This window comes from Sitophilus oryzae, unplaced genomic scaffold, assembly GCF_002938485.1.
Source record: "Sitophilus oryzae breed Bouriz unplaced genomic scaffold, Soryzae_2.0 scaffold_1188_pilon_pilon, whole genome shotgun sequence".
NCBI lineage: Eukaryota > Metazoa > Arthropoda > Insecta > Coleoptera > Curculionidae > Sitophilus > Sitophilus oryzae.
The window spans coordinates 268,412-296,313 of record NW_022145824.1 but is presented as its reverse complement, the minus strand read 5'-3'; the positions used below and the strand labels follow the sequence as shown (position 1 = coordinate 296,313).

Below are 27,902 nucleotides of genomic sequence, written 5' to 3'. Positions count from 1 at the left end.
TCAGTGTCCTGTAGTCGGCAAGGCATCGGAGGAGTTCAGTGTCTACCTCCCGGTTTCGATGCACTTTTCAGCCGGTTTGACCTGGGACAGCCACCTTCACGAATCCGCACCAGTCTCTGATAGAACAATAGAAATTTTCAGTAGTGCTACAATTTCGCGCCGAATTTATTATATTCCGGTAAGTATATATTATATTTTACCAAAAAAACGGACAAAAATCGAGAGCAAATCGTAATTATTCTAGACTGTATCTATACTCTATTTATATGAACTCGTTGAGAAAGTTTCGCTAGTGGTCTCGGTCGTTATGCATTTTCCTAATTTCTATAGCTGTGTGTGAAATAGGAATATCTATGCGCGTTTTCGGTTTTCTGGTTATGAAGTTTCGGGTTCTATTGAAAAAATATTTATACAGTATGTCCCCGGATGTTGTCTTTGCAAGAGACCTTTTTATTATTGACATTTTGGGAAAAATGAATTTTTCATAAAAATTTAGTTGAATTTTTGCTAAGTCTTAAAAATCAAATCACGTTTCTATGGTAATATAATTTTGTTTTCATTCTCTGGTAGATTGTTATTACATTATTACAATCTACCAGCGAATGAAAAATTCTATCAATAGATATAATTTTATTTATCGTCATATTTTTTGCTGTTTTAAAATGAAGCACAAAATTTATTTAGTGCAATGTGCAATACAACGGAAAGGGTGATAATAGTTATTATACATTATATTACCTGATTTTTAGGTCTAAACAAATTAAACCATATTTTTATGTTTTCTTTAATTTTCTCTAAAACGGTAAGGAAATTTGGAAAAGTATAAACGGGATTAACCATTTTAGATCAAGTAAATTTTTTTATGAAGAATGCATTTTTTTCAAAATGTCAATAATAAGAGTTTCATTTTGTTTAGGTTAGGTAGTGACAAAGGTAGTGCTTAGGCAATGCCTTCTATTAAAAGATCAGCCTACGGGCGGACTTTTGTTTACTTCATCAGCTGTACATACTTAGATATTGGGTTAGATTCCGTTTCATATTTTGTCGGTTGATTTTTGGTTTTAACTCTTTGATTTTTGGTATTATTTATTATTGTAGTGCAAAAAACTAATTATTTTGGTGTTGAAGTGACATAAACTACTACCAGATATATGGTCACTCTCGGTTTCGCACAAAAAAATAGAAATTTTAAAAATTACACGTTGTGCAAGTGATTTAACCTAAAAGTGCCCATACATTTTTTACTTATCGTGATTTTTTGTGTGTGTTTTTAAGACTCTAACAATTCATCAATAAAGCTTAAGTGGAGTGTGTTATTGGTGCTATGCCTCATCTTTGTTGTGTTCCCTGGTGGAAAGGATGGTTACTAAGGATAGTTATTATACTAGGCAGCCTAAAGTGTCCGGAAGAGCAAGAAAAGTGGGTACGAGTTATAAATCAAGAGAATTTTATTGAAAATATCTTTAATAAATTTAAAAATAATATTCTCCCATGATGGTATTAATGAAAACTGGACAATTATGTTTATTTTATTCATATTGTGGAATCTCCACTCCAAGTGTTGCTGGTTCAGCTTCGATAGATTCAAACACGTAAGTAGGTATTATGATCTAGGGAAAAATAAAGAATATGTGTATTAGAGATCATGAAAAGATTATTATTTTGAGTTCAAATTTTAAAAAGATTTTTGTAAAAACAAGACTGATACAGTTTAAAAGAAGAATGTGTTTTTTGTTTGATAATATATAATGTATGTTAAGCATAACATATATTTGTTCAGTAATTTTTAATGAATAGTATTGATTATTTATAATACCAAATTAATATCAAATATTTAAGTGATGGCTGAATACAATATGAATAAAATAACAATAAAATTGGTATATTTGCATAATACAAAATTAAGTTTTAAGAATAAAGGTGTTACTAAAAATACTAAGAAATTCATATTTCTTTGTTTTAATTGGTCTAATGTTATTTACATTTTACGTAAGAATTATACCGTATCATCGAAAAAAATCGGCGTCTAGTCGGCTTGAAATGAACATCGATGACATTCCTAAATAACTGTACACATAAAATAATTAACTAGAATTTTACAATCTTGGAAAATTTGATATTCTTGAACCTTGATTCTAAATATTCTAAATTTTTTGATTTTCTTGGAATTTAGGTTCGGGAAAACGCTGATTGATTTTTCATTTGGTTTTTCAGTATTTTTATTTGGTTTAAAAAAAAACGGTTCGGCTAACATTATAGCCTCCATCAGTGTTGTGTCATATGAAAAAAATAGTGTCGAATATAATCCAAAATTGCATATAAAATATGCACACCACGCACATAATGTTTACTGCGTACTCCATAGTCAATGTAGATAATTTTAGTGTTAAGAATAATAATTTTAAAAAATATGTGGTCATCTTTTGATAAGTTTATATTAGTTTATTAATTGCAGTAAACATTATGAGGTGTGAATTATATTGTATATGTAATTTTTTGGATTATATTCGACACTATTTTTCTCATATGACACAACACTGTGAAGGCTATAGTTAGCCGAAACGTTTTTTTTTTAAACCAAATAAAAATAATGAAAACCCAAATGAAAACTTAATCAGCGTTTTTCCCGAACCTAAAAATCCCAAGAAAATCAAAAATTTTAGAATAATTTAACATATAAAATGCCAGCGATCTTCATTTCATAGCCATCGCTGACGCCTTTTTTTAGATAATATTGTATTATTTGTAAATATAATTTTTCGAACATTGATACTTGCAAAATATACATATAAATTTTGTGAATGCAAATAATAATACATCACTATTAGTAGATATTCAATGTTTTTGTTAAATTAGATCGATTTTCAAACCCCAAAATTTAAAATATATTTACATTTTACCCATTATCTTATGTACCTATACATTATTTGTACATTGTAAAACATTTGCTGCATATGTATGGTTCATAGTTTATTTGCCAAAATATTTATTACTATAAATAGGTATATATGTTGTAGTTATTAACTGTATATTATGTATATTTCATTTAAACTATATCATTTTTAAAATACAAACCAAAAATCTGAGGAATAATTATGTTTTCCATGTATTCTACAACATATTTATTAATCCGTTATATCTAACTAGCGTGACGTCATAAATCTCGCCCGTAGGCTGATCTTTTAATAGAAGGCATTGGCTTAGGTTTTTCCCTCAGTTTTTCCTTAAAGTATTATATTGTTAATATTTTTTTTATATAAAATTTATATACATTGGTGTGGGTATATTTTGTTATTTTTTTATTTCCATGACATTTCCTCTGATAATTCTTTTGTTTATTATATTCATGTGATCCTTGTTTATATCAAGGATATGGTTATATTAAATATTATTAAATAAATGGAGTGCGTGTTTCAAATAATTAAATTCGCTATAATTATTAATTCTCAATTTGACATACTAAAGCAAAAAAATGTAAAATATACTATAATATATATCAACAAAATAAAACACTGAACACTGATTCACCACAATACACCAAAACCATTTTTGTTGTAACACTAAAGGTTCCAACCCCCAACCGTAATACAGGGTTGTTCACTACATACGACACGGAGTACTGTAGCTAAACGATTAGATTTTTACAAATTGTAAGTTTTGGGTTCGTTGAAGGACTATTAGAGCTACAATTTAAAAATATTTTTACCAGATGCAGAGTGTCCCAAATAAATAAAAAATATCAAAGTTATATTTTTTTAAATGGAACACCCTGTATATTATTATATTTTTAGTTTCTACAATTAAAATAAAGGTAAATTTGATTACGGTTTATCATACTTAAAGCTTACCGTTTTTGAAATATTTTCAATTTTGTGAAATTGCAGTAAAAATTTTACGGGTTCATTTCTCCAAGGGTATTAGAGTTTTTAATACTAAATATTTACTGAAGTTAATATAATTAATATATATATATATATATATATATATATATATATATATATATATATATATATATATATATATATATATATATATATATATATATATATATATATATTATTTATTGATCAGTTATTGTGTTGCGATAATAAAAATAATACTACCTTATACAGAGTGTCTAAAAATTTATTTTAAATAACTTCTAGGTTTAAACGGCAATAACTTGTTTAATTTAAACGGAACACCCTGTATATTTTTGGAGAATCAGATGCACATAATGCATGTACATGTAAACATGTACACAATGTACAGGTGCTAAAAACGATAATATTACTAGCCCATTTGTATACAAAAAGAAAACTATTTAAATCTTTATAAAAGAGTATACCATTAATTAAATATACCACCTTTATTTCCGCCTAAATATTAATTAATTACATACTTCATTGTGTTAGTTAATAAATTATTCTAAATATTGGATTTAAAAAAATAAAATATGGATTTCAATCAGAAATCATAATAAAAATAATAAGTTATGAAAATGAACGTCTCTGTTGTTATAAATAAGCATTCATCAAAAAATAAAATAAAGTTGATAAGGTGTTACTTTTTACCGTACTGTCTAATACATATACAAAATTCTGTTTCTTAGTATTTGGAGCAATTATTATTAATCAACACAAACAACGAAAAAAAAAGTCAAATGTAGTTTGAATACTGGAATCATATTGATTGGTCCTCTTTATAAAATATTTAAACAGTTTTTTAAATTTTTTAATGAAATAAACAAACTGTATCGACAATATTAGTCTCTGTACTCTTTAAAAATGTGTTACATCTTACATCAAAAATAATCTAAAATGTTAATATTCCATGGGTATATTGATAAATGAGGTATAAATTATAAGAAAATGCATTTTCTACGAAAGAATCTTGAAGAGATAGGTAGAAAATGGTATAATACAATTTGATAGACAATTAAATTGTGCATCTGATTCTCCTAAAATATACAGAGCGTTTCATTTAAATTAAAGAAGTTATTGCCGTTTAAAGCTAGAAGTTATTTAAAATACATTTTTAGACACTCTGTTTGAGGTAGTGTTATTTTTATTATTGCAACACAATAACTGATCAATAAATAAACTTCAGTAAATATTTAGTATTAAAAACTTTGATACCCTTGAAGAAATGAAGCCGTAAAATTTTTACTGCAATTTCACGAAATTGAAAATATTTCAAAAACGGTAAGGTTTAAGCCGTGGTTTAAGTATGATAAACCTTAATCAAATTTACATTTATTTTAATCGTAAAAACTAAAAATGTAATAATATACAGGGTGTTCTATTTAAAAAAATATAACTTTGATATTTTGTATTTATTTGGGACACTCTGTATCTCGTAAAAATATTTTTAAATTGTAGCTCTAATAGTCCTTCAATGAACCCAAAACTTACAATTTGTAAAAATCTAATCGTTTAGCTACAATACTCCGTGTCGTATGTGGTGAATAACCCTGTATACTATATTATGTATATGTCGCAGGCGAATCGAATAATTCGGCATTTTGCAAAAAGACTAGGCATATTAGAAAACGCCGGCATTTTTAATAAAAGGAGGAAATTGTACAAGGTGCCTACCTGTTTCCAGTGGCTTTGGAAAATACCTAGTAAAAATTAGGCATATTAAAGAATGACGATATATGATGTACATTTCTGCAAAAAAACTGCTTGTTTTGGGTCATTCTGCAAAATGCCTAGTGAAGACTAGTCAGAAATGCACAAAACATTTTATGATGGATTGTTACCTATATCTAGCCTAATATGTGATATTTTTATTAATAAAAATACTGCATATTATTTTACTACGGTAAGCTCAAATTATTCAGTACGCCTATACGCAATGCTGCTATTTTTTAATCTGCCTAGCCTCGATTTGGCGTTTTGTAAAATGACTGAAAACAGGCAGACTTTTTGCAAAAATATACAGAAAATATCATCATTGTTCAATATGACAAGTTTGATTAGGCACTTAGCAAAACGACTGAAAATAGATAGGGACTTGGTACAATTTCCTCCTTTTGTTAAAAATGCCGGCGTTTTATAATATGCCTAGTCTTTTTACAAAAAGCCGGATTATTCTATTCTGCGACATATACCCTGCTGGTCATCTAATTTATGTGGTCTGGATTTTAATGCGTGTGACAGAGAATAATATAAATGACCGGTTGACAGACAAAGAGACAAAACTAAAGGCGGCATACAGTGTTGCCGGTTTTTTACGTTTGTGGGAAAATGTGCGTAGAAAAATATAATTAAAAAATATTAATTATAAATTAAATAAAAAAAAACCTACACCTTGACAACTTAAGGTATCTTGACATTTGACTGGTTTTGCATTGTTACCTGTTTAGTTTTAATTTAAAAATAAATCCTAAATTTTGGTATTTAATCTCTATATTTGGTAGTGTACTCTCTATATTTGGCATTAGTGTACAGAAATTTGTCAGCGGTTTACCCCTCGCTTGGTATAAATATGCATTTATAATATTTTTTCCCCGTTACTTAAATGTTATTTTTCATAGAAATATGGATAATTAAATAATCATCACTAGCCATGATGGTCAGACTCAAAAACTCTCTTTTTTAGTGATTATTCGTTTTTGTATGATTGTTTACAATTTTTTCGAGAAGCAATATTGTATTAACCGCTGATTTTTTGCTGGTCGTCATAGATAGTTATGATCTGTTAATTGGTCAGCTATTATCGTTAATTACTCATATTATGCAATAACAATATATCAAATAATATTGTGGTAATGGGAAAATACCATACGATCGAAAAAAATGGCGTCAAAGACGGCAGAGGAATGATAATGCTTGATAATTTTTGCGAGGTGAAGCCGTAGATGTCATTTACTTAACTTTGAACATGTTTTATGTCAATTTTTAATAGATGGCGTCTAGATATTGACCTCCCCAAAATGATTATTCATTATCATTCTTTGAAATTTTTTTCTATCATACAGTATTAACATGTAAATATTTCGAAATTCCTGGATATTGGTATACAGCTTCATACAAAATTTACAATTTTTTCGCCGAATAAAATAAAAAAGGTCAAAAATGGGGGTTTTTACTTAAAAGGGTCTATTTTTATGTAATTTTTGTCATATTTTATGCGCAATCTGTATAATATTTAAATAATTACAATTAAAATGTAAGTATCACATGATCCAACAAAAAACGACGTCAAGTTGGGTTGGAAACTACAATCGATGATATTCCCCATTTAATTTTACATAAGATGATTCTGATTTTCAAGTGTCAAGTCAATTCTTCTGTTTTATTAATCATGTGGTTAATATTGTGGACTCAAAATAAAAATTGAGTTAAGTACAGTTCGTGCATATGAAGAATGAAGATATCATCAAAGATTGAAAGTGGTAAAATTAACAATCTATAATCTATAGAAAATGGAATAGTTAACGTACCTATATGAAATATCTAACATTATTTGATAATTAAGAAAGATTTTATTATTTATGCTTAACAAGCGCGTTTTAAATTGTAGAATCCGTTAAAGCAACAATGATTACTTTCATTTGTTATAATAAGACAAAATTTTTGGCATTTTATTTATATTTGCAAATTTAGTTAAAGCTGCAGTACAATGGATGAGAACAAAATTATTGTCCGTGATTTTATTGCTTTTATTGTATGTAAATATTCCAAACTTTGGTTCAAATGACAGTTCATCGAAATTCATATTTTTTGTTATAAATTAATTGCAAAATAAACACTAATTCGCTACAATACAGCAAAATACTTTACTTTTGCACTGGACGCGCGTTTCACTAATCATGTTAGCATCATCAGCATATGATTAAAAGTTTTTATCATCTGCTGATGATGCTAACAGATTTAGTAAAACGTGCATCCAGTGCAAAAGTAATAAAGTGTTTTGGTGTACTGTTGTGAATTATTGTTTTATTTTGTAACAACAAAAGTTTGTACCCTCAACTGTAATAAACTATTTGGTTATTACTTTCAGTATAACCCTTGGTTTTGTCAAACCATGTAGTTTATATTTTAAATTTACATATTCCATAAAAAAGCAATGAACTTGCAGACATGCAACAATTTGGTCGTTGGATAGTACTGCAACTGGATCGGAGTAAATTTTTATGATACCTAGTTATAGTTAATGATGACGAAACTCACATCCTTAAATTGATTAGTTTGGTTTTTATTTAAAATAGATAGTGCAGAGTATGTTGGTTTTTCGGTACTTCAATCTTCATCGATTTTTTCATCAATGTTTTATTACTGTAGCATACCTATATGGGGGGTTATATTAAATAGTTTGTTTTTGTTCTGATTAGATAAAGGAGTATCCATTAAAAAACAATGTTTTAAGTATGTTTTTAGATATTCAAGTATTTGTTTTACTGACGATTTCCAGTAGATTCAGTTTAAATACAAGTTAAAATGTAACTTTTAGGATATTTAAGTAATAAATTTTGCATTTTTTAAAAATCTATATTCTTTCTATTATTTCATTATCTATTATTTTAATTATTTCGTTTTCAGTTTACAACAAAGATATCATTTCTTTTTTGGTATCTAGTCTCAGAAACCGGAATTTATGTCACAATTTTTTATTACTTAGCTAATTATAGAATTACAGTATAAAATAACAAACAACATTTTATAATATCGTAGATCAACTAAATTTTTCGTATTAAAAAATTACCAAACGTTTTCATGGTCACAATCTGATCTATGTGTATTTTTTTAAAAGAGTCTAGTAAACTTTCAGGGTATTTGGCAAGCTGCCTTCATATAGACTCTCAGTTATTGTACCAAAGTTAGCTGATATTTTGTTTATTTTTAAGTTATATTAAGAGAACCTCTCTGATGTTTGAAAAAATAAGAATTTTTGGCATATAATATTTACATGTTTTTTGCGTAGTTCTTAAATAAAAATTCAGACAACCTTTGAAATTAAAAATTATAAGGAATATGTTGCCCTTTTATTATTAATAATAATGCATACGTTGTATACTTTCTTGATGAGCGATTGAAGATCTAAGAAAGTGGTCATGACGTGGTCACGTATGCAGAATGCAAGAAAACCGCATACCAAAATCTCTGCTTTACGGTGAGCTTGTAGACGGTAAGAGGAGGCCGGGTAGACAACTGAAAAGATACAAGGACATTTTCCACGAAAATTTAAAGGGAATTAACATGCAGAATGAGTGGGAAAAAACAGCTCACAATAGAACTCAATGGAGAAGGGTTGTAAACTCAGTTAACAGCGACAACCAAAAAGTAAAGAGGCTACAAAGCAATGCGATTTTTGAATGTCCGGAGTGCGGTAGGCAGATAACATCACGTATTGGGCTTTTCAGTCACAGAAAAGCTCATGAAAGAAAACGCCTTACGTGACCATCTTCTTTATGTGTGTCGAAAACTCGTCAGCGAGTAACGGCTGTAATGTATGGATGATGAGCGATTGAAGATCTAAGAAAGTAGACCATAGATAAAGAAGTAAGTAGATTGGACACCCAAATTAAAGCAATTAAAGATATTTTCTGTGTGTTTTTATGTTGCTAGCGCTGAATTTCCTAATTGAAATAATAAGACATATACAGGACTCGAAATGCCAAGTGTGTGGTACCAAATTATTCGTAAAAAAATGCTTTTTCCAAATATGCTAATGAGCCACCCTTGTTCCATTTGAAAAAATTGAGATATGATTTAAAATACGATTTGAGCATCTTTTAACCGGCCAGGACAAGACAGGAAAAACATTAGACGATCAAATCTATTATTCCAAGGCTTTTTGATTAAAAATTAGTTTGTTTAACCAACCATGGCACTCTACATTGAAATTTAAAATAGGATTTTCTTTCAGCTTTAAGGAAACCGAATTTCTGGTGGTGAATTACTAATATCGCTATTAAAATATAGGGGTTGATTATAGAAGGATGAAAATTTAGTTCTTCTCAAATTAGTTAAAAACGGCTTGTTCAAAATTGTTCAAATTTGACACGTGTAATGTATTACCTTTAATAAACCTATGCAGATCTTTAATAAACCTACTTACGACTTCGTTTTGCAAAATCAATAGGGGTTTTGTTAGGGGTAATGTTTTCAACGTCGATTTCGAGTTTTCCGGTATATCGTTTTTCTTTTTATCCAAATATACTTGAAAATATTAGCTTTCAATAACAATAATTCCAGAAATATTTGCGGTTATTTTGTAGAATACCTGATTGCGCTAGTTTGACATATTTTATTTTTTGCCGTGCATCGTATTTTGCTCTATTTACTCCTACAGTTTGTAATAAGGAATAAAATATGCAAACATTTAAATAAGAATAGCAATAAATCGTAAAATAAGAGAAAACAGTAGCTACTTAGTTAAATAAATATTTTGTATTATATTATGTATCATTAGTTAAGCTTGTTATAATTCTAAATTAAATATTCAAAGAATGGTTTATTATAATATAAATTGTTTTTTTTCTGTTAATTTAAATATGATAATGCAAAAATGTTTTAATTACATCTTAATGCATATGTGATTTGTCATATGATTGTACCGTGTCAAGACTTGCATTTATTTATTTTGGTTTACTTTTATTTGTTTCAAAAATTAATGATAAGTAATTCGTAATTTTTATAGGTTGTTATTTTGTAAAACAGTTTTAAAATGTGATTTTTGCTTTTTCATTACATAAGTTTTAGAATATAAAAATGCCCTCTTTAACTTATAGAAAGATATATCTTTAAAAAAAATAGTAAAGGTTGTAGCCCATACTAGGCCGCGGCGCCGGCGCTGGGAAGAGAATTTTTTCCGGCTGCCTTTGCACTGCATCCCTTTGGACTGCGCCCACTATAACGCTCTTCTGAAACGCGGAAACGCTATTTGGTTAGTCGAAGTGTTTTTTCCTTACTGCAGTTTAGTTTTTAAAACAGTGAGTTCAAGTTCAGACGAAAGCGTATTTGTTGTGCTTTTCTAACAAATGAAGAGGAAGAGCAGGGCAAGGAGAAACGGAATGTTTGAACTCATAAGATTAATAAAAAAGAAAGGAGTTTGGAGAATGTCACCACCTTTTTCCTAATTTAATAAAACACAAGAGAATTTTTTTTGACTTAGAGACGGAGCTTTTATTAGCATTCTGAAACGGAAAATATTATGCATTAAAACCAAATTAGCAAAAAATGGACTTTCATCGTTTTTCCCATGTACTCTTCAAATGATAAAGGAAAAATTTTATGAACTCCTCAATTGAGGGTTTTAGAAGCAAAACCGGGTATCTCCACTCATCATATTTTTTCAGAAGGGACAAATTTATAATAATGCAATAATGAATCGCTTATAGCTGACAACTTTTGATAATTCTTATTTATTCTGATGTTCCTACCTATATATTCGTTGTGTGAAAAAAAACTAATATTTTTGATAGTTATTACCTATGGTCAAAAGTATTATGGTGTATTGTCGTGAATTAGTCTTTTATTTTGCAAATAGAAACAAGTCAAGTGTAGAATATATTCATATTAAAATATAAATTTAATTCATACATGTATTCAAGTCAACGACTTTGAAATTTCAACTAAAAATAAATAACAATAAGTAAGTAAATGCATTTTACACGATAATTAATGATTATTTGAGGAATGATTTTATATTCTCAAGGTGAAGATGAATTGAACTTGTATTTGAGTACATCGTAATAAATTTATAACTAATACTTTTTTGTAAAATAACTATTAACGTCAAATAAAGACAAGTTAAGTATAGAATATATCAGTATTAAAATATGGACTTAAAACTATTCTAATATAGATACTAAAAGATTTTTGGACTTAAAAAAAGACATTATCCGAAATTATTTCAGTATCAAGCAGAGCTGCAACAAGTCAATTTCAAAAAGAATTGAATATTAAGTCTTAAGTCATTTCTAAAATCAAAATGATTTAAATCATAAGTCAATTTCAACATAAAGTTTTAATGATTCAAATCTTAAGTCTTTGACTTGCATAATTTTCTTCCAAGTCAAGTCATTTTCGTAAAGACTTAAATCAATATAATGAAATTTAAGTCTAAGTATGACAAGTTTATATTTTTGATTGAAGCTTGATTTGAGCGTCCGTAATCCGACGATACGATGATACGATATTAATTTTATTGCTTGAAACAATTGAAAATGACTTAAATTTTAAGTCTAAGTCAGCTTTCGAAAGATGACTTAAAATCAAATGACTTAAGTCATTAAAATTATTTAAATCACAAAAAGATTTAAGTTTTCTTGCAGCTCTGGTATCAAGACTGTATCATTGTCAACCCTCATTCAAATGGCTTTAATTCAAACATGTATTCAAGTCAACGACTTAGAAATTTTAATTAAAAATAAATTGCTATAAATAATTAAAGCTTTTTAGATAATAATTGGTGTTTATTTGAGGAGATTTATTTTATATTTCCAAGGTGAGGATGAATTAAAATTATATTTACTTACATGCAATGTAATCAATTTTACAACAAACCTAATCTTATTTTTACGAAAAAAATATTAATGTCAAATAAAACCAACCTAAGTAATTAATCATTTTTAAAATATGTACTTAATTCATATATGTAACTAAAAAATAACTAAAAATAAATATCAGTAAGGAAATCAATGTTTTTTACATGATAATTATTGATTATTTGAGGAATTATGTGTATTATTTCCAAGGTGCGGATAGATTAAAATGGTATACAACATATTTTGTAACAAGCCTAATCTTATTTTTTTATAAAATAGATATTAACGTTAAATAAAAACCAGTCGAGTGTAAAACCATTTAATTCATACATATATTCATGTCAATGACTTAGAAATTTTAATTAAAAATAAATATCAATAACTAAATAAATACTTTTTACAAGATACAATTATTTTTACTATATTCATTCAAAAATAGTCCAAGGTTTTACTTTAAGTAGGTTTCAGATTTGTTTTACGAATAACATTTTAACAAAATTATATCTGTATCTTTGAGGCGAGTTTATTATTTTCTTAGTATACAGAGAAAACCAGGCTACTAGTAACATAGCAAGTTGTCGGACGAATTTACGTTTGCTCGATTTGTGTTCGTACTAGAGATTCACTGCCGGCTAGTCGGCTGGTCAGACAGTACGCAGTTGCAGTTGTGCTTAGACGGGTCGGTCGTGACAATAGGAATACGACGCGAGGAGTGCCGAGTATTTATTATTTTCATTTTAAAATTAATTGTTTACCTTCACTTAAGGTAACATTTGAATAAAAATACTTAAATATTTATTATTTGAGTGTGTTTACAAGCCAAAATTAAAAATAATGAAATTCTCTAAACCCGAAAAAAACTAAAATATTACTCTAAATAAAAAAAGTTATAACAAGTGTTCAAAAAGACCACCTTCTTGTGCTAGACAGAAGCCTAGGCGGTCGTAAAATCCCCGACTGACATTGGCTAACATATTAGGGCTAATAGTTTGGAAAGCCTCTCATATTTTTACTTGAAGCTCATCCAGATTATTAGCTCTATTATGGCCATACACTTTGGATTTTACATAACCCCACCAAAAGAAATCATTGGGACAAAGATCTGGTGATCTTGCGGACCACAAAATAGTTCCTTATCCACTAATTAAACGGTTGGGAAAAGTATTGTTCAAGTATTCTTGAACAATACGGGCATTGTGGGCAGGGCAACCATCTTGTTGAAACCAGACATAGTGGAATCTTTCTCCCAATAACTCACGAATTCTAGGGACAATCTGCTGCTGTAGTCCAAATACTTTGCAACAGTTAAATTACCCTTTATAAAAAATGGACCAATCATATGCTCCCCTACAAAACCACCCCCAAAAACACTTGCTTTAACTCCTGTTCTTCATTAATCAACACATTAGGCTTTTTGTGTTTTTGTGGGGACACGCACCCATGTGTTTCAAAATTATTAATAACTCTTGATATAGTAGGTAAAGATGGAATTGGCCTGTTTACAAAAGTTTGTGGAAAAATTGTTTGTATATCCCGATAAGACCTATTTTGGAAATACCATTTTACACTCGACTATCGTAGATAGGTAGAGGTAGGAATCTGGCCTCTACAGGCCGAAATGTTTTAGTGGACGCCGGCGCCGTCTATATGTACGATGGTCGCAGTCGCTTTTGCTGGTCGGTCCGATCCGATGCAGTGCGCGCGGAGCTTAATTCGTCCGGTGTCTGCCTATGTTACTACTACGGTGGTCCGGTCTGTATATGTTACAGTTAAAGTCCGATATCCGGTTAATGTCGACATTAGCAGGTTAATGTTTGGGTTAGGTTTTGTTTTTGGTTGTTTTGTTTTGTGTTATTCTTGAGATTAATTGGGTAATGTCGACATTAACTGAATATCGGACCTTAACCGTAACATATATACATATGCGGAACCGGAGCTGTTTTTCGGAACCGCGAATTTCGGTACCGCACCTCTTAGGAACCGGGATTTTCCGTTTTTGGTACTTTCGGTACTAACTTTATTCAATAATGGTGCAGTTCATCAATCAGCAAGCAAGGGATGGTTTTCAGAAGTAAAACCGATAGAAAATTGAATTTTAAATGAAAATAAAATCAAATTATTAAGTAATGAGAAAATTAACGTCAACACAAATGAACATAAGCAAAGAAAAAAAAACGAAAAAAACATAGGTAACTTAAAATTTACATCAAACAACATAAACCAACTTTATTAAATTTGAAGATAAAACCTTACATTATTTTTAATTAAAAATGCACATGCATATAAAAATACAACATAACTAATACATTTAGCAACATTTTACTAAATAATAAAAAAATACAATACTTTGGGTATAACCGGGATTTCCCGGTTCTGAAGCCTAATGTATACACACTAATAGTCTGTGGTATACACTAGTTTCTAGATTCTAGATAATACCTCTTAGACGAGCTCTTAGATTAGAATTATTAATGGTACACATAATATGCCTAATTATTTTTAGTTCTTCTGGACCCTTTTGAAATGATATTACTAAGATGGCTAGAGGAATTCTAAGATTGACCAACAGGAAGATATTAAGTCTCCGGAAAATCACAGTATTAGAGCAAAGACATTTTTCTAGAGATAAAGATGCTCCACCTAGGGGAATTCCTTACACTAACTTGACAATAGGAGTGCCAAAAGAAGTTTGGAAAAATGAAAAAAGGTATTATATCTACTTTTTATATTCAGGTATCTAGTAGTAAAATTAAACTGGAATTAATGCGCTTTAAATATAGGGTTTATATACGCGGCGATCGGCACGTTAGCCATTTATGGAGAACCGATGATTTTTTTTACAATTTGGATTTTTACATAAAGGCGCCTGCTCTATCTTTCTAAAATATTTTCAACATTATACTGTTGCCGCATCATTTGAAAAGTGGTTTGAAAAGCATATGTGGTAAGCATAGACTAATGTCATGTACTAGAGATAGATTGGACACTGATATAAAACAAATGGATCCGTCATTTAGAGCCACCTTGTGATCCGGAAGAAATTAATGGAGAGTTTTGGCATACTAGAATTTTAGCGTTCCGTTACTTATTAACGCTAACTAAAACGGTAACGTTATTCAAGCGCAAAATTATTCTTTGTAAAATATAAAATAAATATAGACGTTTTTTACTACATTTTATGTTTTATTAAATCATTAGAAGTGTAACATGGTCAAAACAAAATTAAAAATATGTATACGCTGTACATAACTTCTCCGATTATGATAGTTACTTTTTATCATTAGAGACATAAAAAGTTGATGTTGTTCAATAGCGACCAGTGCAGTGATGAGGCTATATAATAATGCTGAAAAGGCTTTAAAAGTTAATACAAGGTACTACTTGAGAAAAAATAATATGTTAGTAAATTAAAATCTAATATAGAACGAACCTCTGTAAAGTCATCTCAGATACTGGCTTTTATCAAAGCCCTGAGGCTGTATGATGAGTTATAACTCAAGAAAGGAGGACACAATAGATCTATAAGGTCGTGGTGATTAATTTCCCTTTTCATAGATACGCCTCCACCGTTGAGTGACATTAGTTCTAATATGTAGAAAAATCGTGGGTATTTGGGAAGGCTGAAGAGGAAACAATTACATATGTTTTTTTGCGACGTGTCGCGACTTTATTGTCGCTTCTGCAGGCACTAAAACATATAATCCAAATGCCTACAAACTGATTCATGGCGATTCCAATCACTCACACTATAAGACACATAACAGAAACTTGGTGTATTTGTACTTGATGCACACCGCTGTTGCTTTTACGTGGCTACATGAGTATTGAAAATAAACAATAACCATAATTAGTTCATTTTTTTTTAATTGTATTAGATCAATTTTCAGACCAAATGGCCCACAAGAAATGTATATAACTTATTTATGACGTTCTTGGGTGCTTGTTTTTCTTAGCAAAAGAAACCTTATTTCTTTCCAATTAGAAACTCTTTTATTCACATATGTTTTATCAAGAGAATCTTGAATATTCGTTACTCCTACCAATTAGCACTGCGAGAGCCCATAAAAATAACATACATTTTTCCCCACAAAAAATCGATAATAACAAAGCGTATTTTGTACGTAAAGTATGATTATATATTAATACATTGGGCTTTTTAGAGTTGCAATTACCCCATCAGTAACAGAAATATTTTTGAAAAAGGGATTTACTGTGAATATTGAAGAAAATGCAGGTTCTCTGGCTAAGTTTCGTAATGAAGATTATGAGAAATCAGGAGCAAAGCTAGTAAACAAGGAAAAAGTTTTTAGTTCAGGTTGAAAAACTAATATCGTAAAATAAACGTAATTTGAAATAACCATGAATATTATTCTAGATATTATTCTAAAAGTACGACAGCCGCTTGTAGAAGAAGTACCAAGTTTTAAGGAAGGTTCAACATTAATATCTTTCTTATATCCTGCACAAAATGTCGATTTGGTTAAAAAATTGGGCGATAAACAAATCAACGCTTTTGGTAAACACCATCTGATATTTCTGTTCGTAGATTTAACAGATACTTATTTACAGCCATGGACTGCATACCTCGAATATCCAGAGCTCAAGTATTTGATGCTCTTAGTTCAATGGCAAACATTGCCGGATACAGAGCTGTTATAGAAGCAGCAAACCATTATCCTAAGTTTCTCTCAGGTACTAATTCTTGTCTTCAAAACATCTTTAATCCTTATAACTTAATTTTCAATCAAAACAGGTCAAATAACAGCAGCTGGTAAGGTACCACCAGCTAAAGTACTTATTATAGGAGGTGGAGTAGCTGGTTTAGCAGCAATTGGACAGGCCAAATCTATGGGCGCTATAGTGAGAGCATTTGATACTCGGTCGGTTGTCAAAGAACAAGTAGAGTCTTTAGGAGCAGAATTTTTGACTATAAACATTGAGGTAGAATTTCATAATTTTGAATAATCAAAAAATATTTTAAAACTTATTTTCATACTTTCAGGAAGAGGGAGGTGGTGCAGGTGGTTACAGCAAGGAAATGTCAAAAGAATTTATAGAAGCAGAGCATGAATTATTTGCAAAACAGTGTAAAGAGGTTGATGTTATTATATCTACTGCTTTAATTCCAGGCAGAAAAGCTCCAGTATTAATTTTAAAGGTAAATAACTGTAAATACATAAATATGATAGCTGTTATAATTTCTTCGTTAAACTTTTAAAATCAACGATACAGATGCCATGAATAGTAGTGTAAAATATTCACTGAAACTTTCAAAGAAAATATTAATCGATTTTTCCCATTATCATAACTATGTACAGTATGGGCCAAATTGGACGCTTTTACAGGGAAACACCCTTTTCTATAGTAGATAATAAACTAATGTCCAGCTCAATTTTTATCAACACATGATGGTGAAAACCGCACATCGATATCTGTTACCGTTTCGGAGTTACAGGGTGTTTTTCAAAAATGTGTAATATTTAACAACATATTCTAATAACAATAAAACTAAATAGCAACTCAAGAGATGAGATTTTGCTACAGTTGTTCGACATGTCGACCTTCTTTTGTTATGGACAGACGGGACTGTTTTTGAACATATCTCGCGGAATTCATTAATTCAGTGGGGTGAAAGATACCCTCGCATAACCGCTAAGTACTTCTAATTCTTGTCTAGATTATACGGGCAATTTTAAAATAAGAACCTTTATTCTGCCGCAAAGATAAAAATCCATAGGCGCTAAATCCGGCGGCCTCGACTGTCAACGGCTGAGATCTTGTTAGCTACCTATTCAATTATTCTCGAATTTGGCTGCAAAAATTTGTTGAGAACTTCAGCATTCTGTTTATTTAATGTAATTTAGTTAATAATAAATTTTATTAAAATTTATATCACTGATGTTTAGTGCTACCAACAGGAAATTCCAAAAAAATTGTATTTAAGATAATTACAAAAGACCTATTTTTAAAAAGGTTTAACGTCCTGTAACTTTTTAGTAAAGAATTTGCAAAGATTGATGATTTGATTGTGCACTCCCAAGTCTCAGGACTACAGTAGTAATCAAATAATTACAGATTAATACAATAATTCAATTTCATAAACTATAAATATTGAATAATTGAGACTTTGCTGTAAACCTACGATTTACGCTATCTACTTTTTTAGGATCACATAAAGTCGATGAAAGCTGGTAGTGTAGTGGTAGACCTAGCTGCGGAAGCAGGGGGTAACGTCGAAACTACTCGTCCTGGTGAAATCCATACTTTCAATGACGTTACTCACGTTGGACTAACCGACTTTCCTAGTTTATTGCCCACTCAAAGTTCAACGCTCTACGCTAACAATATATCTAAGTTTCTCTTGTCAATAGGTAAGTTAATCAAGTCAATAGGTAAGTTAATCAATAATTTGAAGTATTATTATTAGGTTATATTAGCATACCTACTAATGAATATACTGTTTCTAGGAGAACAAAACCATTTTTATATTGATTTAGAAGATGAAGTAGTTCGAGGAAGTATTATTCTAGATAAAGGCAAACTTATGTGGCCTCCACCAAAACCTGTAGGGCCACCTCCTACTCCTATTCACAAGACGCAAGAAACCGAATCTGCCAAAGTGGTTCAAGTTGAACCAAGTCCTTTTAAGAAAACTTTGGATCGTGCGTTATTAACTACAGCAGGTTAGTATTTTTTAAAAATCATATTTAATGGGCTTTTATTTCTAATAACTTATGGACTTACATTTAATGTTACAGGTGTTGGTAGTATTGTGGGTCTAGGAATGTGTTCCCCAAATCCGGAGTTTACTTCAATGCTAAGTGTACTTGGATTATCAGGAATTGTAGGTTATCATACCGTTTGGGGAGTAACTCCGGCATTGCATTCTCCTTTAATGTCTGTAACTAATGCCATTTCTGGCATAACTGCTGTGGGAGGTTTATTACTAATGAACGGAGGATATTATCCAACTAATTCAGTAGAGGTATAGTATACAAAATATTAATTATAACAGTATCAATTATTATTGATACTCTTATAATAGTACGAGAATAAATAATTAAAAAATGTAAATAAGAAATCTTCTAATGTAAAGAGAATAAATCAAAGACATTAAAAGAATAAACCAAGACTTTCTAGAGTTTAAGATATTCAGTCCTAGTCTTTCTCGGTATAATTGAAAAAGTAACTATGATTTTTTAGGCATTAGCAGCAAGTGCAGCTTTTATATCGTTTATTAACGTTTTTGGAGGTTTCTTTGTTACAAGGAGAATGCTGGACATGTTCAGAAGGTAACTTTTAAAATCATAGAAAACCGCAGAATCAACTAATTTTGCTTTGTTTGGACAGACCAGGTGATCCGCCAGACTACAATGCACTCTATGCTATACCTGCGGCAGCATTTCTTGGTGGATATGGTTATGCTGCAATGAGTGGTTTATCGGAAGTCCACCAGGCAGCGTATTTAGCAGCGTCACTCTGCTGTGTGGGAGCATTAGCTGGTTTGAGTAGCCAGGCTACTGCCAGAATGGGCAATAATTTAGGAATGGTATGAATTTGTTGATTTATTCGTTAGAGTACTTGATGAGAGTGTCCTGTATATTTCTCAGATAGGTGTTGCGGGTGGAATAGCTGCAACTCTTGGCCAAATAGCTCCTAGTACAGAAGTTCTAACGCAGATGGCAGCTGTTGCGCTTGGAGGAGGTGCTATCGGTTCAGTTATAGCTAAGAAAATTCAAATTACAGATTTGCCCCAACTCGTTGCTGCTTTTCATAGGTAAGATTAAATCTAAAATAGTAAATCTGATCAAAAAAAAGTCCTATGGGTATTCCGCCACTGTAAGAAAATATACGAAATAAAATAGTTATTTTTTGTAAACACGCTGCGTTAATCCAATGGAGACAAAAAAAATTTAACATAACGTCAACGGTTTTTGTAGATGTATCTGTTTAAAAAAAACTAAGGTGTTCTCGAATAGTTGCATTTATATATTTTAATTAGTTTTTTTCTTTGTTCTTCATGTTTTTGCTTCCGACGACGGAAAGAGATATATTTTCCGAAACGTTAAACATTTTGTCCGTTAGGCAAATTTGTTTATTAGTAAGCCACTGCTGACAATTAGTCTCCGTTGGATTAACGCAGCAGTGTTTACAAAAAAATAACTATTTTATTTTGTGGATTTTCTTATAGTGGCGAAATACCCATAGGACTTTATTGGAGAGATGAATCCAATGACTTCTAAATAAAGTAGACCCAGAATTTCATTCATAAAAAGGAATCCCACATTCATTTCTGGTTCTATGCGAGTGGGAAAAAGACGGGCTGATCGCATTTTATTTAGACGTCATTGGATGAATCCGCCACAGAGGTATGACATTTTTAGTAAACCTTTATCAAATTTAAACTCTCAGATTATAAAGAATGATTTTCTTTCAGTCTGGTTGGTTTAGCGGCTGTTTTGACTTGTCTATCAACATTCATACATGATTTTCCGACATTTGCTACCGACCCTGCTGCTAATGTTATCAAAACTGCCTTGTTTTTGGGTACTTACATTGGTGGCGTAACATTCAGGTAATTTTTAAATATTTTAATAAAAGAAATATGCATAACTATTTAGTACAATTTTAATAGTGGTTCTCTCATCGCCTATGGGAAACTACAAGGGTTACTTAAATCTAACCCTTTACTTCTACCTGGGCGTCATGTACTAAATTCTGCACTTCTGTTGGCTAATGTTGGTGCTGGAGCGTATTTATTTTACGAGCCATCATTGATGGGAGGACTAGGGGCGTTGGGAACTACAGCAGCTTTAAGCACAGCGATGGGTATTACTTTGACTTCTGCTATAGGAGGTAAATAAAATATATTAGCTTTACGAAAAATGCACTTTAGCTTTTTTTATATTTTAGGTGCTGATATGCCTGTGGTGATTACAGTATTAAATAGTTATTCTGGTTGGGCGCTTTGTGCTGAAGGTTTTATGTTGAATAATAATCTCATGACTATAGTTGGTGCTCTTATTGGATCTTCTGGTGCCATACTGTCTTATATTATGTGCAAGGTAAGTAGTCGTACAGCTAATACAAATTAACAGAGAGGTTATCTTGAACAGAATTCAGGTCGAAACTGAGTAAACGCACAATACTTACCTTCAATACCTATATATACCTTCAATACATCTTAGACTTATAAGAAAAACTACAAAATCGACTATTTCTACTAAAATATAAAGATAAAGTACAACTTTTGCAACAGACCACCGGCAGCGGCACAGTGTCATTGTTGTAATTAATCATTATCAAATTAATCATCATGTTGTAATCACTCATTACAGTTTATTTTTTCAAAAATTTCAACCCTTTTTCTTTACTATTATACAAGGCTTGAGAAGCAATAATACAAAAACAGTATACTAAAACAATACAAAACCATATACTGTCCGGTCTACTAAGCCATTTTAGGACATACATTTATACAAACTTTTTTATTTATTTTTATCTGCAGAATATGCTGCCAAAGTTTCCGGAATACAGTTCGGACCACCCTGTATAATAATAGCCAATACAGGGTGGTATTATTGGCTATTATTATACAGGGTGGTCCGAACTGTATTCCGGAAATTTCGGCAGCATATTCTGCAGATAAAAATAAATAAAAAAGTTTGTATAAATGTATGTCCTAAAATGCTTAGTTTCGGAGATACAGTGTGTGGAAATTTCATTCTTATTTCGATTTTTCCCATATAATTTCTGAAGTAACGTCAATATTTGAATGAAAATCGGCGTCTAGGAGTTTTTTGACATGAGAAATTTGATTTTGATGTCAATATGACTCCTATTTATCTCTATAAATAGGAGCGCCACCTACATGTGTTTTAACTCTTTTGAATAGTAATAACTTTTTGTCCGTACCTGTATAAAACTGCTGAGTGAAAAAATATACATTTCCGTGATTTTTTACGTAAAAAATGTCTTTTGATAAAAATGGTTACGAGCAACTCAAGATATTTAGAATGGAAGTAGTCAATACTTGTCATTATTGACATTTTTTGTCAAACATGTTGAGTAGATAGTTATTTGACTGAAATGATAAATTTGGAAACATTTTATTTAAAAAAAAATAAAATAAATTAATCAAAATTTTTATTCGATAAAATGATGATAAAACAGTTTCTATTGAACTTTTGGCACAAAAACATTTCAAATTTATGATTTCAGTCTCATAACTATTTAGTCAACATGTTCAATTATGACAAGTATTGATAATTTCGATTCCAAATATCTCGAGAACCATTACTTATAGAAATTTTTACCAAGAAGTCTTTTTTTACGGTACAAGTACGGATAACTTACTTTTACTTACAGGTACGGATAAAAAGTTATTACGCTTCAAACCAGTTAAAAAATATGTAGGTGGCGCCCTCTACAATTAGGAGTTATGTTGACATCAGAATCAAATTTCTCATGTCAAAATACTACCAGACACCAATTTTCATCCAAATATTGACGTTACTTGAGAAATTATTTGGACAAAAACGAAATAAAAATGAAACTTCTACACCCTGTATCTCCGAAACTAAACATTTTAGGTCATACATTTATACAAACTTTTTTACTTATTTTTATCTGCAGAATATGCTATCGAAGTTTCCGGAATACATTTGCACCCTTTTTATTGAATAATCAAAATTAAGGCCAATGAAGTAATTTCGATAGTGCATTGTTCTTGAAATATCTTTTTCTGTAGCTTTTACACAAAATACGATAAAATATTCGATCAAACTTATTTGAACTTTTTTATCAATTTTTAACCTTGCTTTGTTTTTTAGGCAATGAACAGATCACTTCCCAATGTTATACTTGGTGGTTATGGCACTTCAAGTACAGGAGGCGGTAAGCCAATGGAAATTACCGGCACTCATACCGAAATTAACATTGATGGAGCATCTGAAACTATTAGAAACGCTCGAAACATCATCATTGTTCCTGGATATGGATTGTGTGTTGCCAAAGCTCAGTATCCCATCGCCGAAATGGTTGAGATACTGAAAAGTAGAGGCAAAAACGTTCGGTTTGCTATTCATCCAGTCGCAGGTATTATATTATTTTTTATTTGGAAATTCTTATGTTAAATTTTGCATTGAATCAAAATCTAAAATATGTTAAGCTGTTCTCGTGTGCTTTTAAGAATTTGCTTCAAAGTCGCAATATTTATAATAATAATAATAATGATAAAAAGTCTTTATTCAAAAAAGAAAAAAATATTACAATTTATATCATATTATACAAAACATAAAATTGTTGAGGGGTTGGATCACCAGGCTGCGCGAAGTCTAGCCTAAATGGCTACTCTTACTCAACGCTCGGGCGACCTCAAGAACGAAAAAACAATGCTTTTATAAACGCTGAAATATGCGGCCAAATTATAAAATACAATATGAAAAATAAGTTACACGGGATTGAGGGGAAGAAGCAGAGGTACTGTAACTGTACTGTTTCATTAAAGGCTCCAACTAAGCTCAATCAATACTCGTTTCAGTCACTAGCCTGTTGACTAAGCACTATTTCATTTTGAAAAAAAAACTGACGTCAGTGGCGCAACTAGACACAAACTTTTAGGCGAGCACAAGTCTTTTGGGGGGCTTAGGTCACGTATAAGACAATATTAATTTGAGCTTAAACCTAATTTTAAACAACCCTTCGTCTTGAATGTTTAAACAAACATTCGTCTGGGGGGCTAATTTTGAAGTAGAGGGCTAAGCACTCCTAGCCCGCTTTAGTTGCGCCACTTACTGACGTTACGTCAAACTTCCTTTGCCTTTATTTTCTAATTTACAAGTTTTTTAATTTACAAAGTTTCGGATAGTAATATTGTAGCGACCTAGCTTTGGAGGTTTTGACTAGGCTCGCTTAGGTCCCAGGTTTTCTTCTATGATTAAAATAACATAATGCAAAAAGGTTTATTTATTGAGCAAATATTATCAAAATATGAGCGTAGTAAATATAGGAATACAAGCGGGAAGTAAAGTGTATCCTGAAATACCTTTGAATAAGAAGAATTTTTAATTTTTAATTTTTAGTCTTCTTATTCAAAGTGAAATACTTATACAGGGTTGTTCACCCCATACGACACAGAGTATTTAGCTAAACGATTAGATTTTTGCAAATTGTACGTTTTGGGTTCGTTGAAGTACTAGAGCTACAATTTAAAAATATTTTTACAAAATACAGAGTGTCCCAAATAATATATAATATATATATGTATATATAATATACAATATGTCCCAATAAAAAGTATCAAAGTTATAGTATAAATATATATATATAAAGGTAAATTTGATTAAAGTTTACCGCATTTTAATCTTACCGTTTTTGAAATATTTAGGTTTTTGTCAAAATACAGTAATAATTTTAATGCTTCATTTTTCTAAGCGTATTTAAGTTTTTAAAACCAAATATTGTACTGAAGCATTTCTATTTTCTAAGTTTTGTGTTGCAGTAATAAAAATAATGCTACCTTATACAAAGCTTCTAAAAAATTATTTTAAATAATTACTAGCTTTAAGTGACAATAACTCGTTTAATTTAAATGGAACACCCTGTATATTTTATGAGAATCAGATGCACAATTTAATTGTCTATCAAATTGTATTATGCCATTTTTTACCTATCTCTTCAAGTTTTCCTAGAAAATACATTTTCTTATTATTTAGACCTCATTTATCAATATACCCATGGAATATTGACATATTAAATTATATTTAAAGATGTAACAAATTTTTAAAGAGTACAAATACTAATATTGTCGATACAGTGCGTTTATTTCATTAAAAAATAAAAAAACGGTTTAAATATTTGTTAAAGAGGACCAATTAATATGATTCCAGTAATCAAACTGCATTAATTTACTGTTTGCGTTGATTAACAATAATAATAATTAATAATAATAATAATTGCTCCGCAATTTACAACGCTAAAAAACTGATTTTTTTATGTGTATTAGACAGAGTGGTAAAGAGTAACACCTTCAAAATTGTATTTAATTTTTTGACGAATGCTTATTTATAACAACAGAGACGTTCATTTTCATATCTTATTATATCGATTTCTGATTAAAATACACATTTATTTAGAATAATTTATTAACTAAAACAATTAAGTACGTAATTAATTAATATCAGGGCGGAAATAATGGTGGTATATTTAATTAAGGGTATACTCTTTTATAAAGATTTAAATAGTTTTCTTTTTGTATACAAATGGGCTAGTAATATTATCGTTTTTACCACCTATACATTTTTTACATTTGTTTCTTTAAAAACAATCTAAAATGTCAATATTCCATGGGTGTATTGATAAATGAGGTCTAAATTATAAGAAAATGCATTTTCTACGAAAACTTGAAGGGATAGGTAAAAATGGTATAATACAATTTAACCTTACCTAACGTTTAATGAACGTAAAAAAATGAAACATTATTTTCCCCAAATTGATATAAACCCAAGTTGCCTCTATGAACTACACAATTTATACAGGGTGTCCCAGAAATAAAAGCAAGTATTTTAAGGGGTGGTAGATCTCGATAAAAGAAACATATTTTCTCTTTATCGTTGTTCAAATAAGTCGGAGAGAAAATAACGGAGTAATTTTACTTTGAAAATTTACAAAAAAAATATTTTTTGTTAAAATTTTGAGAACCACTGGATCTTTTCTGGATTTTCTTTCTTGTAAATTTAATCTAATACCTATGTTGCCATATTATCAAGAAATTATATTTTTTAATTAAAAACTAAAAAAAAATTCCAAAAGACTTCAAAAAATTTCGAATTTTCAAAAATTTTTTTCGCAAAAAAAAACCTCATGGGCGTGTTTCTGTGGTTGAACTATACTACCAGTTAAAATACTTGCACTTATTTCTGGTACACCCTGTATACAATGTAAAAAATATTCAAGTGTCAAAAATTAATTCCCATTTGAGATTGTGCCACACGGATTCCTATATTGATGAGATTGAGATATTTTTTTTAAACATGCGACATATTCTCCAGGTCGTATGCCAGGACAATTAAATGTTCTGCTAGCAGAAGCAGGAGTACCTTACGACGATGTCTTTGAAATGGATGAAATAAACGACGAATTTTCTGATACTGATCTAGTATTAGTTATTGGAGCTAACGATACTGTCAATAGCGCTGCGGTGGATGACCCTAATTCGCCCATAGCTGGAATGCCGGTACTCAATGTCTGGAAGGCTGAACATGTAATTGTTATGAAAAGATCTTTAGGTAAGTGAACTTCTAGTTTAATTTATAGATGAACCAAATAATTTTATTTAATATAATAAATTGAAAAAGTTAAGACCATATTTCCAGCTAGTATTCAACGATCATATAATATCAAATTATTTTTAAATATATTTTTTATCAATAGGTGTTGGATATGCTGCTGTCGATAATCCAGTCTTCTTTAAACCAAATACTTCTATGCTGCTTGGCGATGCGAAGAAGACTTGTGATGCATTATTGCATAAGATTTTACTAGAAGAATAATTATTGATGTTATAGGATAAGTTCTTTAAAAATTGTACAAAAAATATTCGTAAAACATATAAATGCATAAAATAGGTAATTTTTAAAATGTACATATAATGACGAAGCTGATAAAGTGTTCCAAATTTTTAGCCGAAGGATAGTGATAGTCCATTAGGCTAGAAATATTTAGTATTAATTTCTGTAGGTTAAGTCAAGGTTTTTTCGCAAAGAAGAGATAGTGCATCAAGAAAAAGGGTATAGCTGCATTCGGTAAACTCATGTCGAATAATATATCATCATCATGTAGAAATAATACAAAGTTTATAACATTGTTCATGACAAGGAACAATAGACTGTGAGTAATGAACGTCAGTCTTGGATTGAATATAGTGTTTCGTTAACCACCATTATAATATTGATTCTTTTTGTGCAATTATTCTATCTTTCATGCAGTTTTCAGCAGTGTATTAAGACAAATTATCTTTTTATTGCAATACCCATAATTTACGACTATAGTATATATATAATTTATACCAGTAGATATAGATGATGATATAGACAGAGAAATGGAACTGTAAAGAAATCTAAAGGCGCATTCTCACGACTGGTTTACTTGGCAAGTACGGCAATATTTGCGTACTTGGCAAGTATCCCCACCAGTCCCAACTTTGTAAACAACATCGGCAAGTGTGGCGCTCACACGACGTGTTCATTTCAACAAGTACGCCACCACAAACATTTAGAGAACAACGACCTACGGTCGAATCGGCCGCATCCTGGCACGTATACGTAGACGTAAAGAATCTTGTACGTGTAAAAATATAACAAATGCGCATGCGTACGTAAACGTTTACGTGTTTGTAGGCTGTGCCGTTGTTCTCTATTGTTTA

General features: G+C 30.4%; 1 protein-coding gene across 1 annotated transcript; it reads left to right on the top strand.

The window, feature by feature from the left end:
• The first annotated feature begins 19 nt into the window (after positions 1-19).
• Positions 20-27,902, top strand: LOC115891588 (NAD(P) transhydrogenase, mitochondrial-like). The gene is made up of 19 exons (XM_030912088.1): positions 20-178; positions 14,982-15,185; positions 16,639-16,793; positions 16,854-16,994; positions 17,048-17,170; positions 17,232-17,419; positions 17,481-17,636; positions 18,645-18,849; positions 18,946-19,161; positions 19,237-19,463; positions 19,682-19,770; positions 19,829-20,027; positions 20,089-20,255; positions 20,916-21,053; positions 21,114-21,334; positions 21,392-21,543; positions 23,311-23,575; positions 26,530-26,766; positions 26,912-27,902. Exons 2-19 carry the CDS (start codon positions 15,016-15,018, stop codon positions 27,028-27,030), a joined length of 3,168 nt encoding a protein of 1,055 aa, XP_030767948.1. The 5' UTR covers positions 20-178; positions 14,982-15,015; the 3' UTR covers positions 27,031-27,902.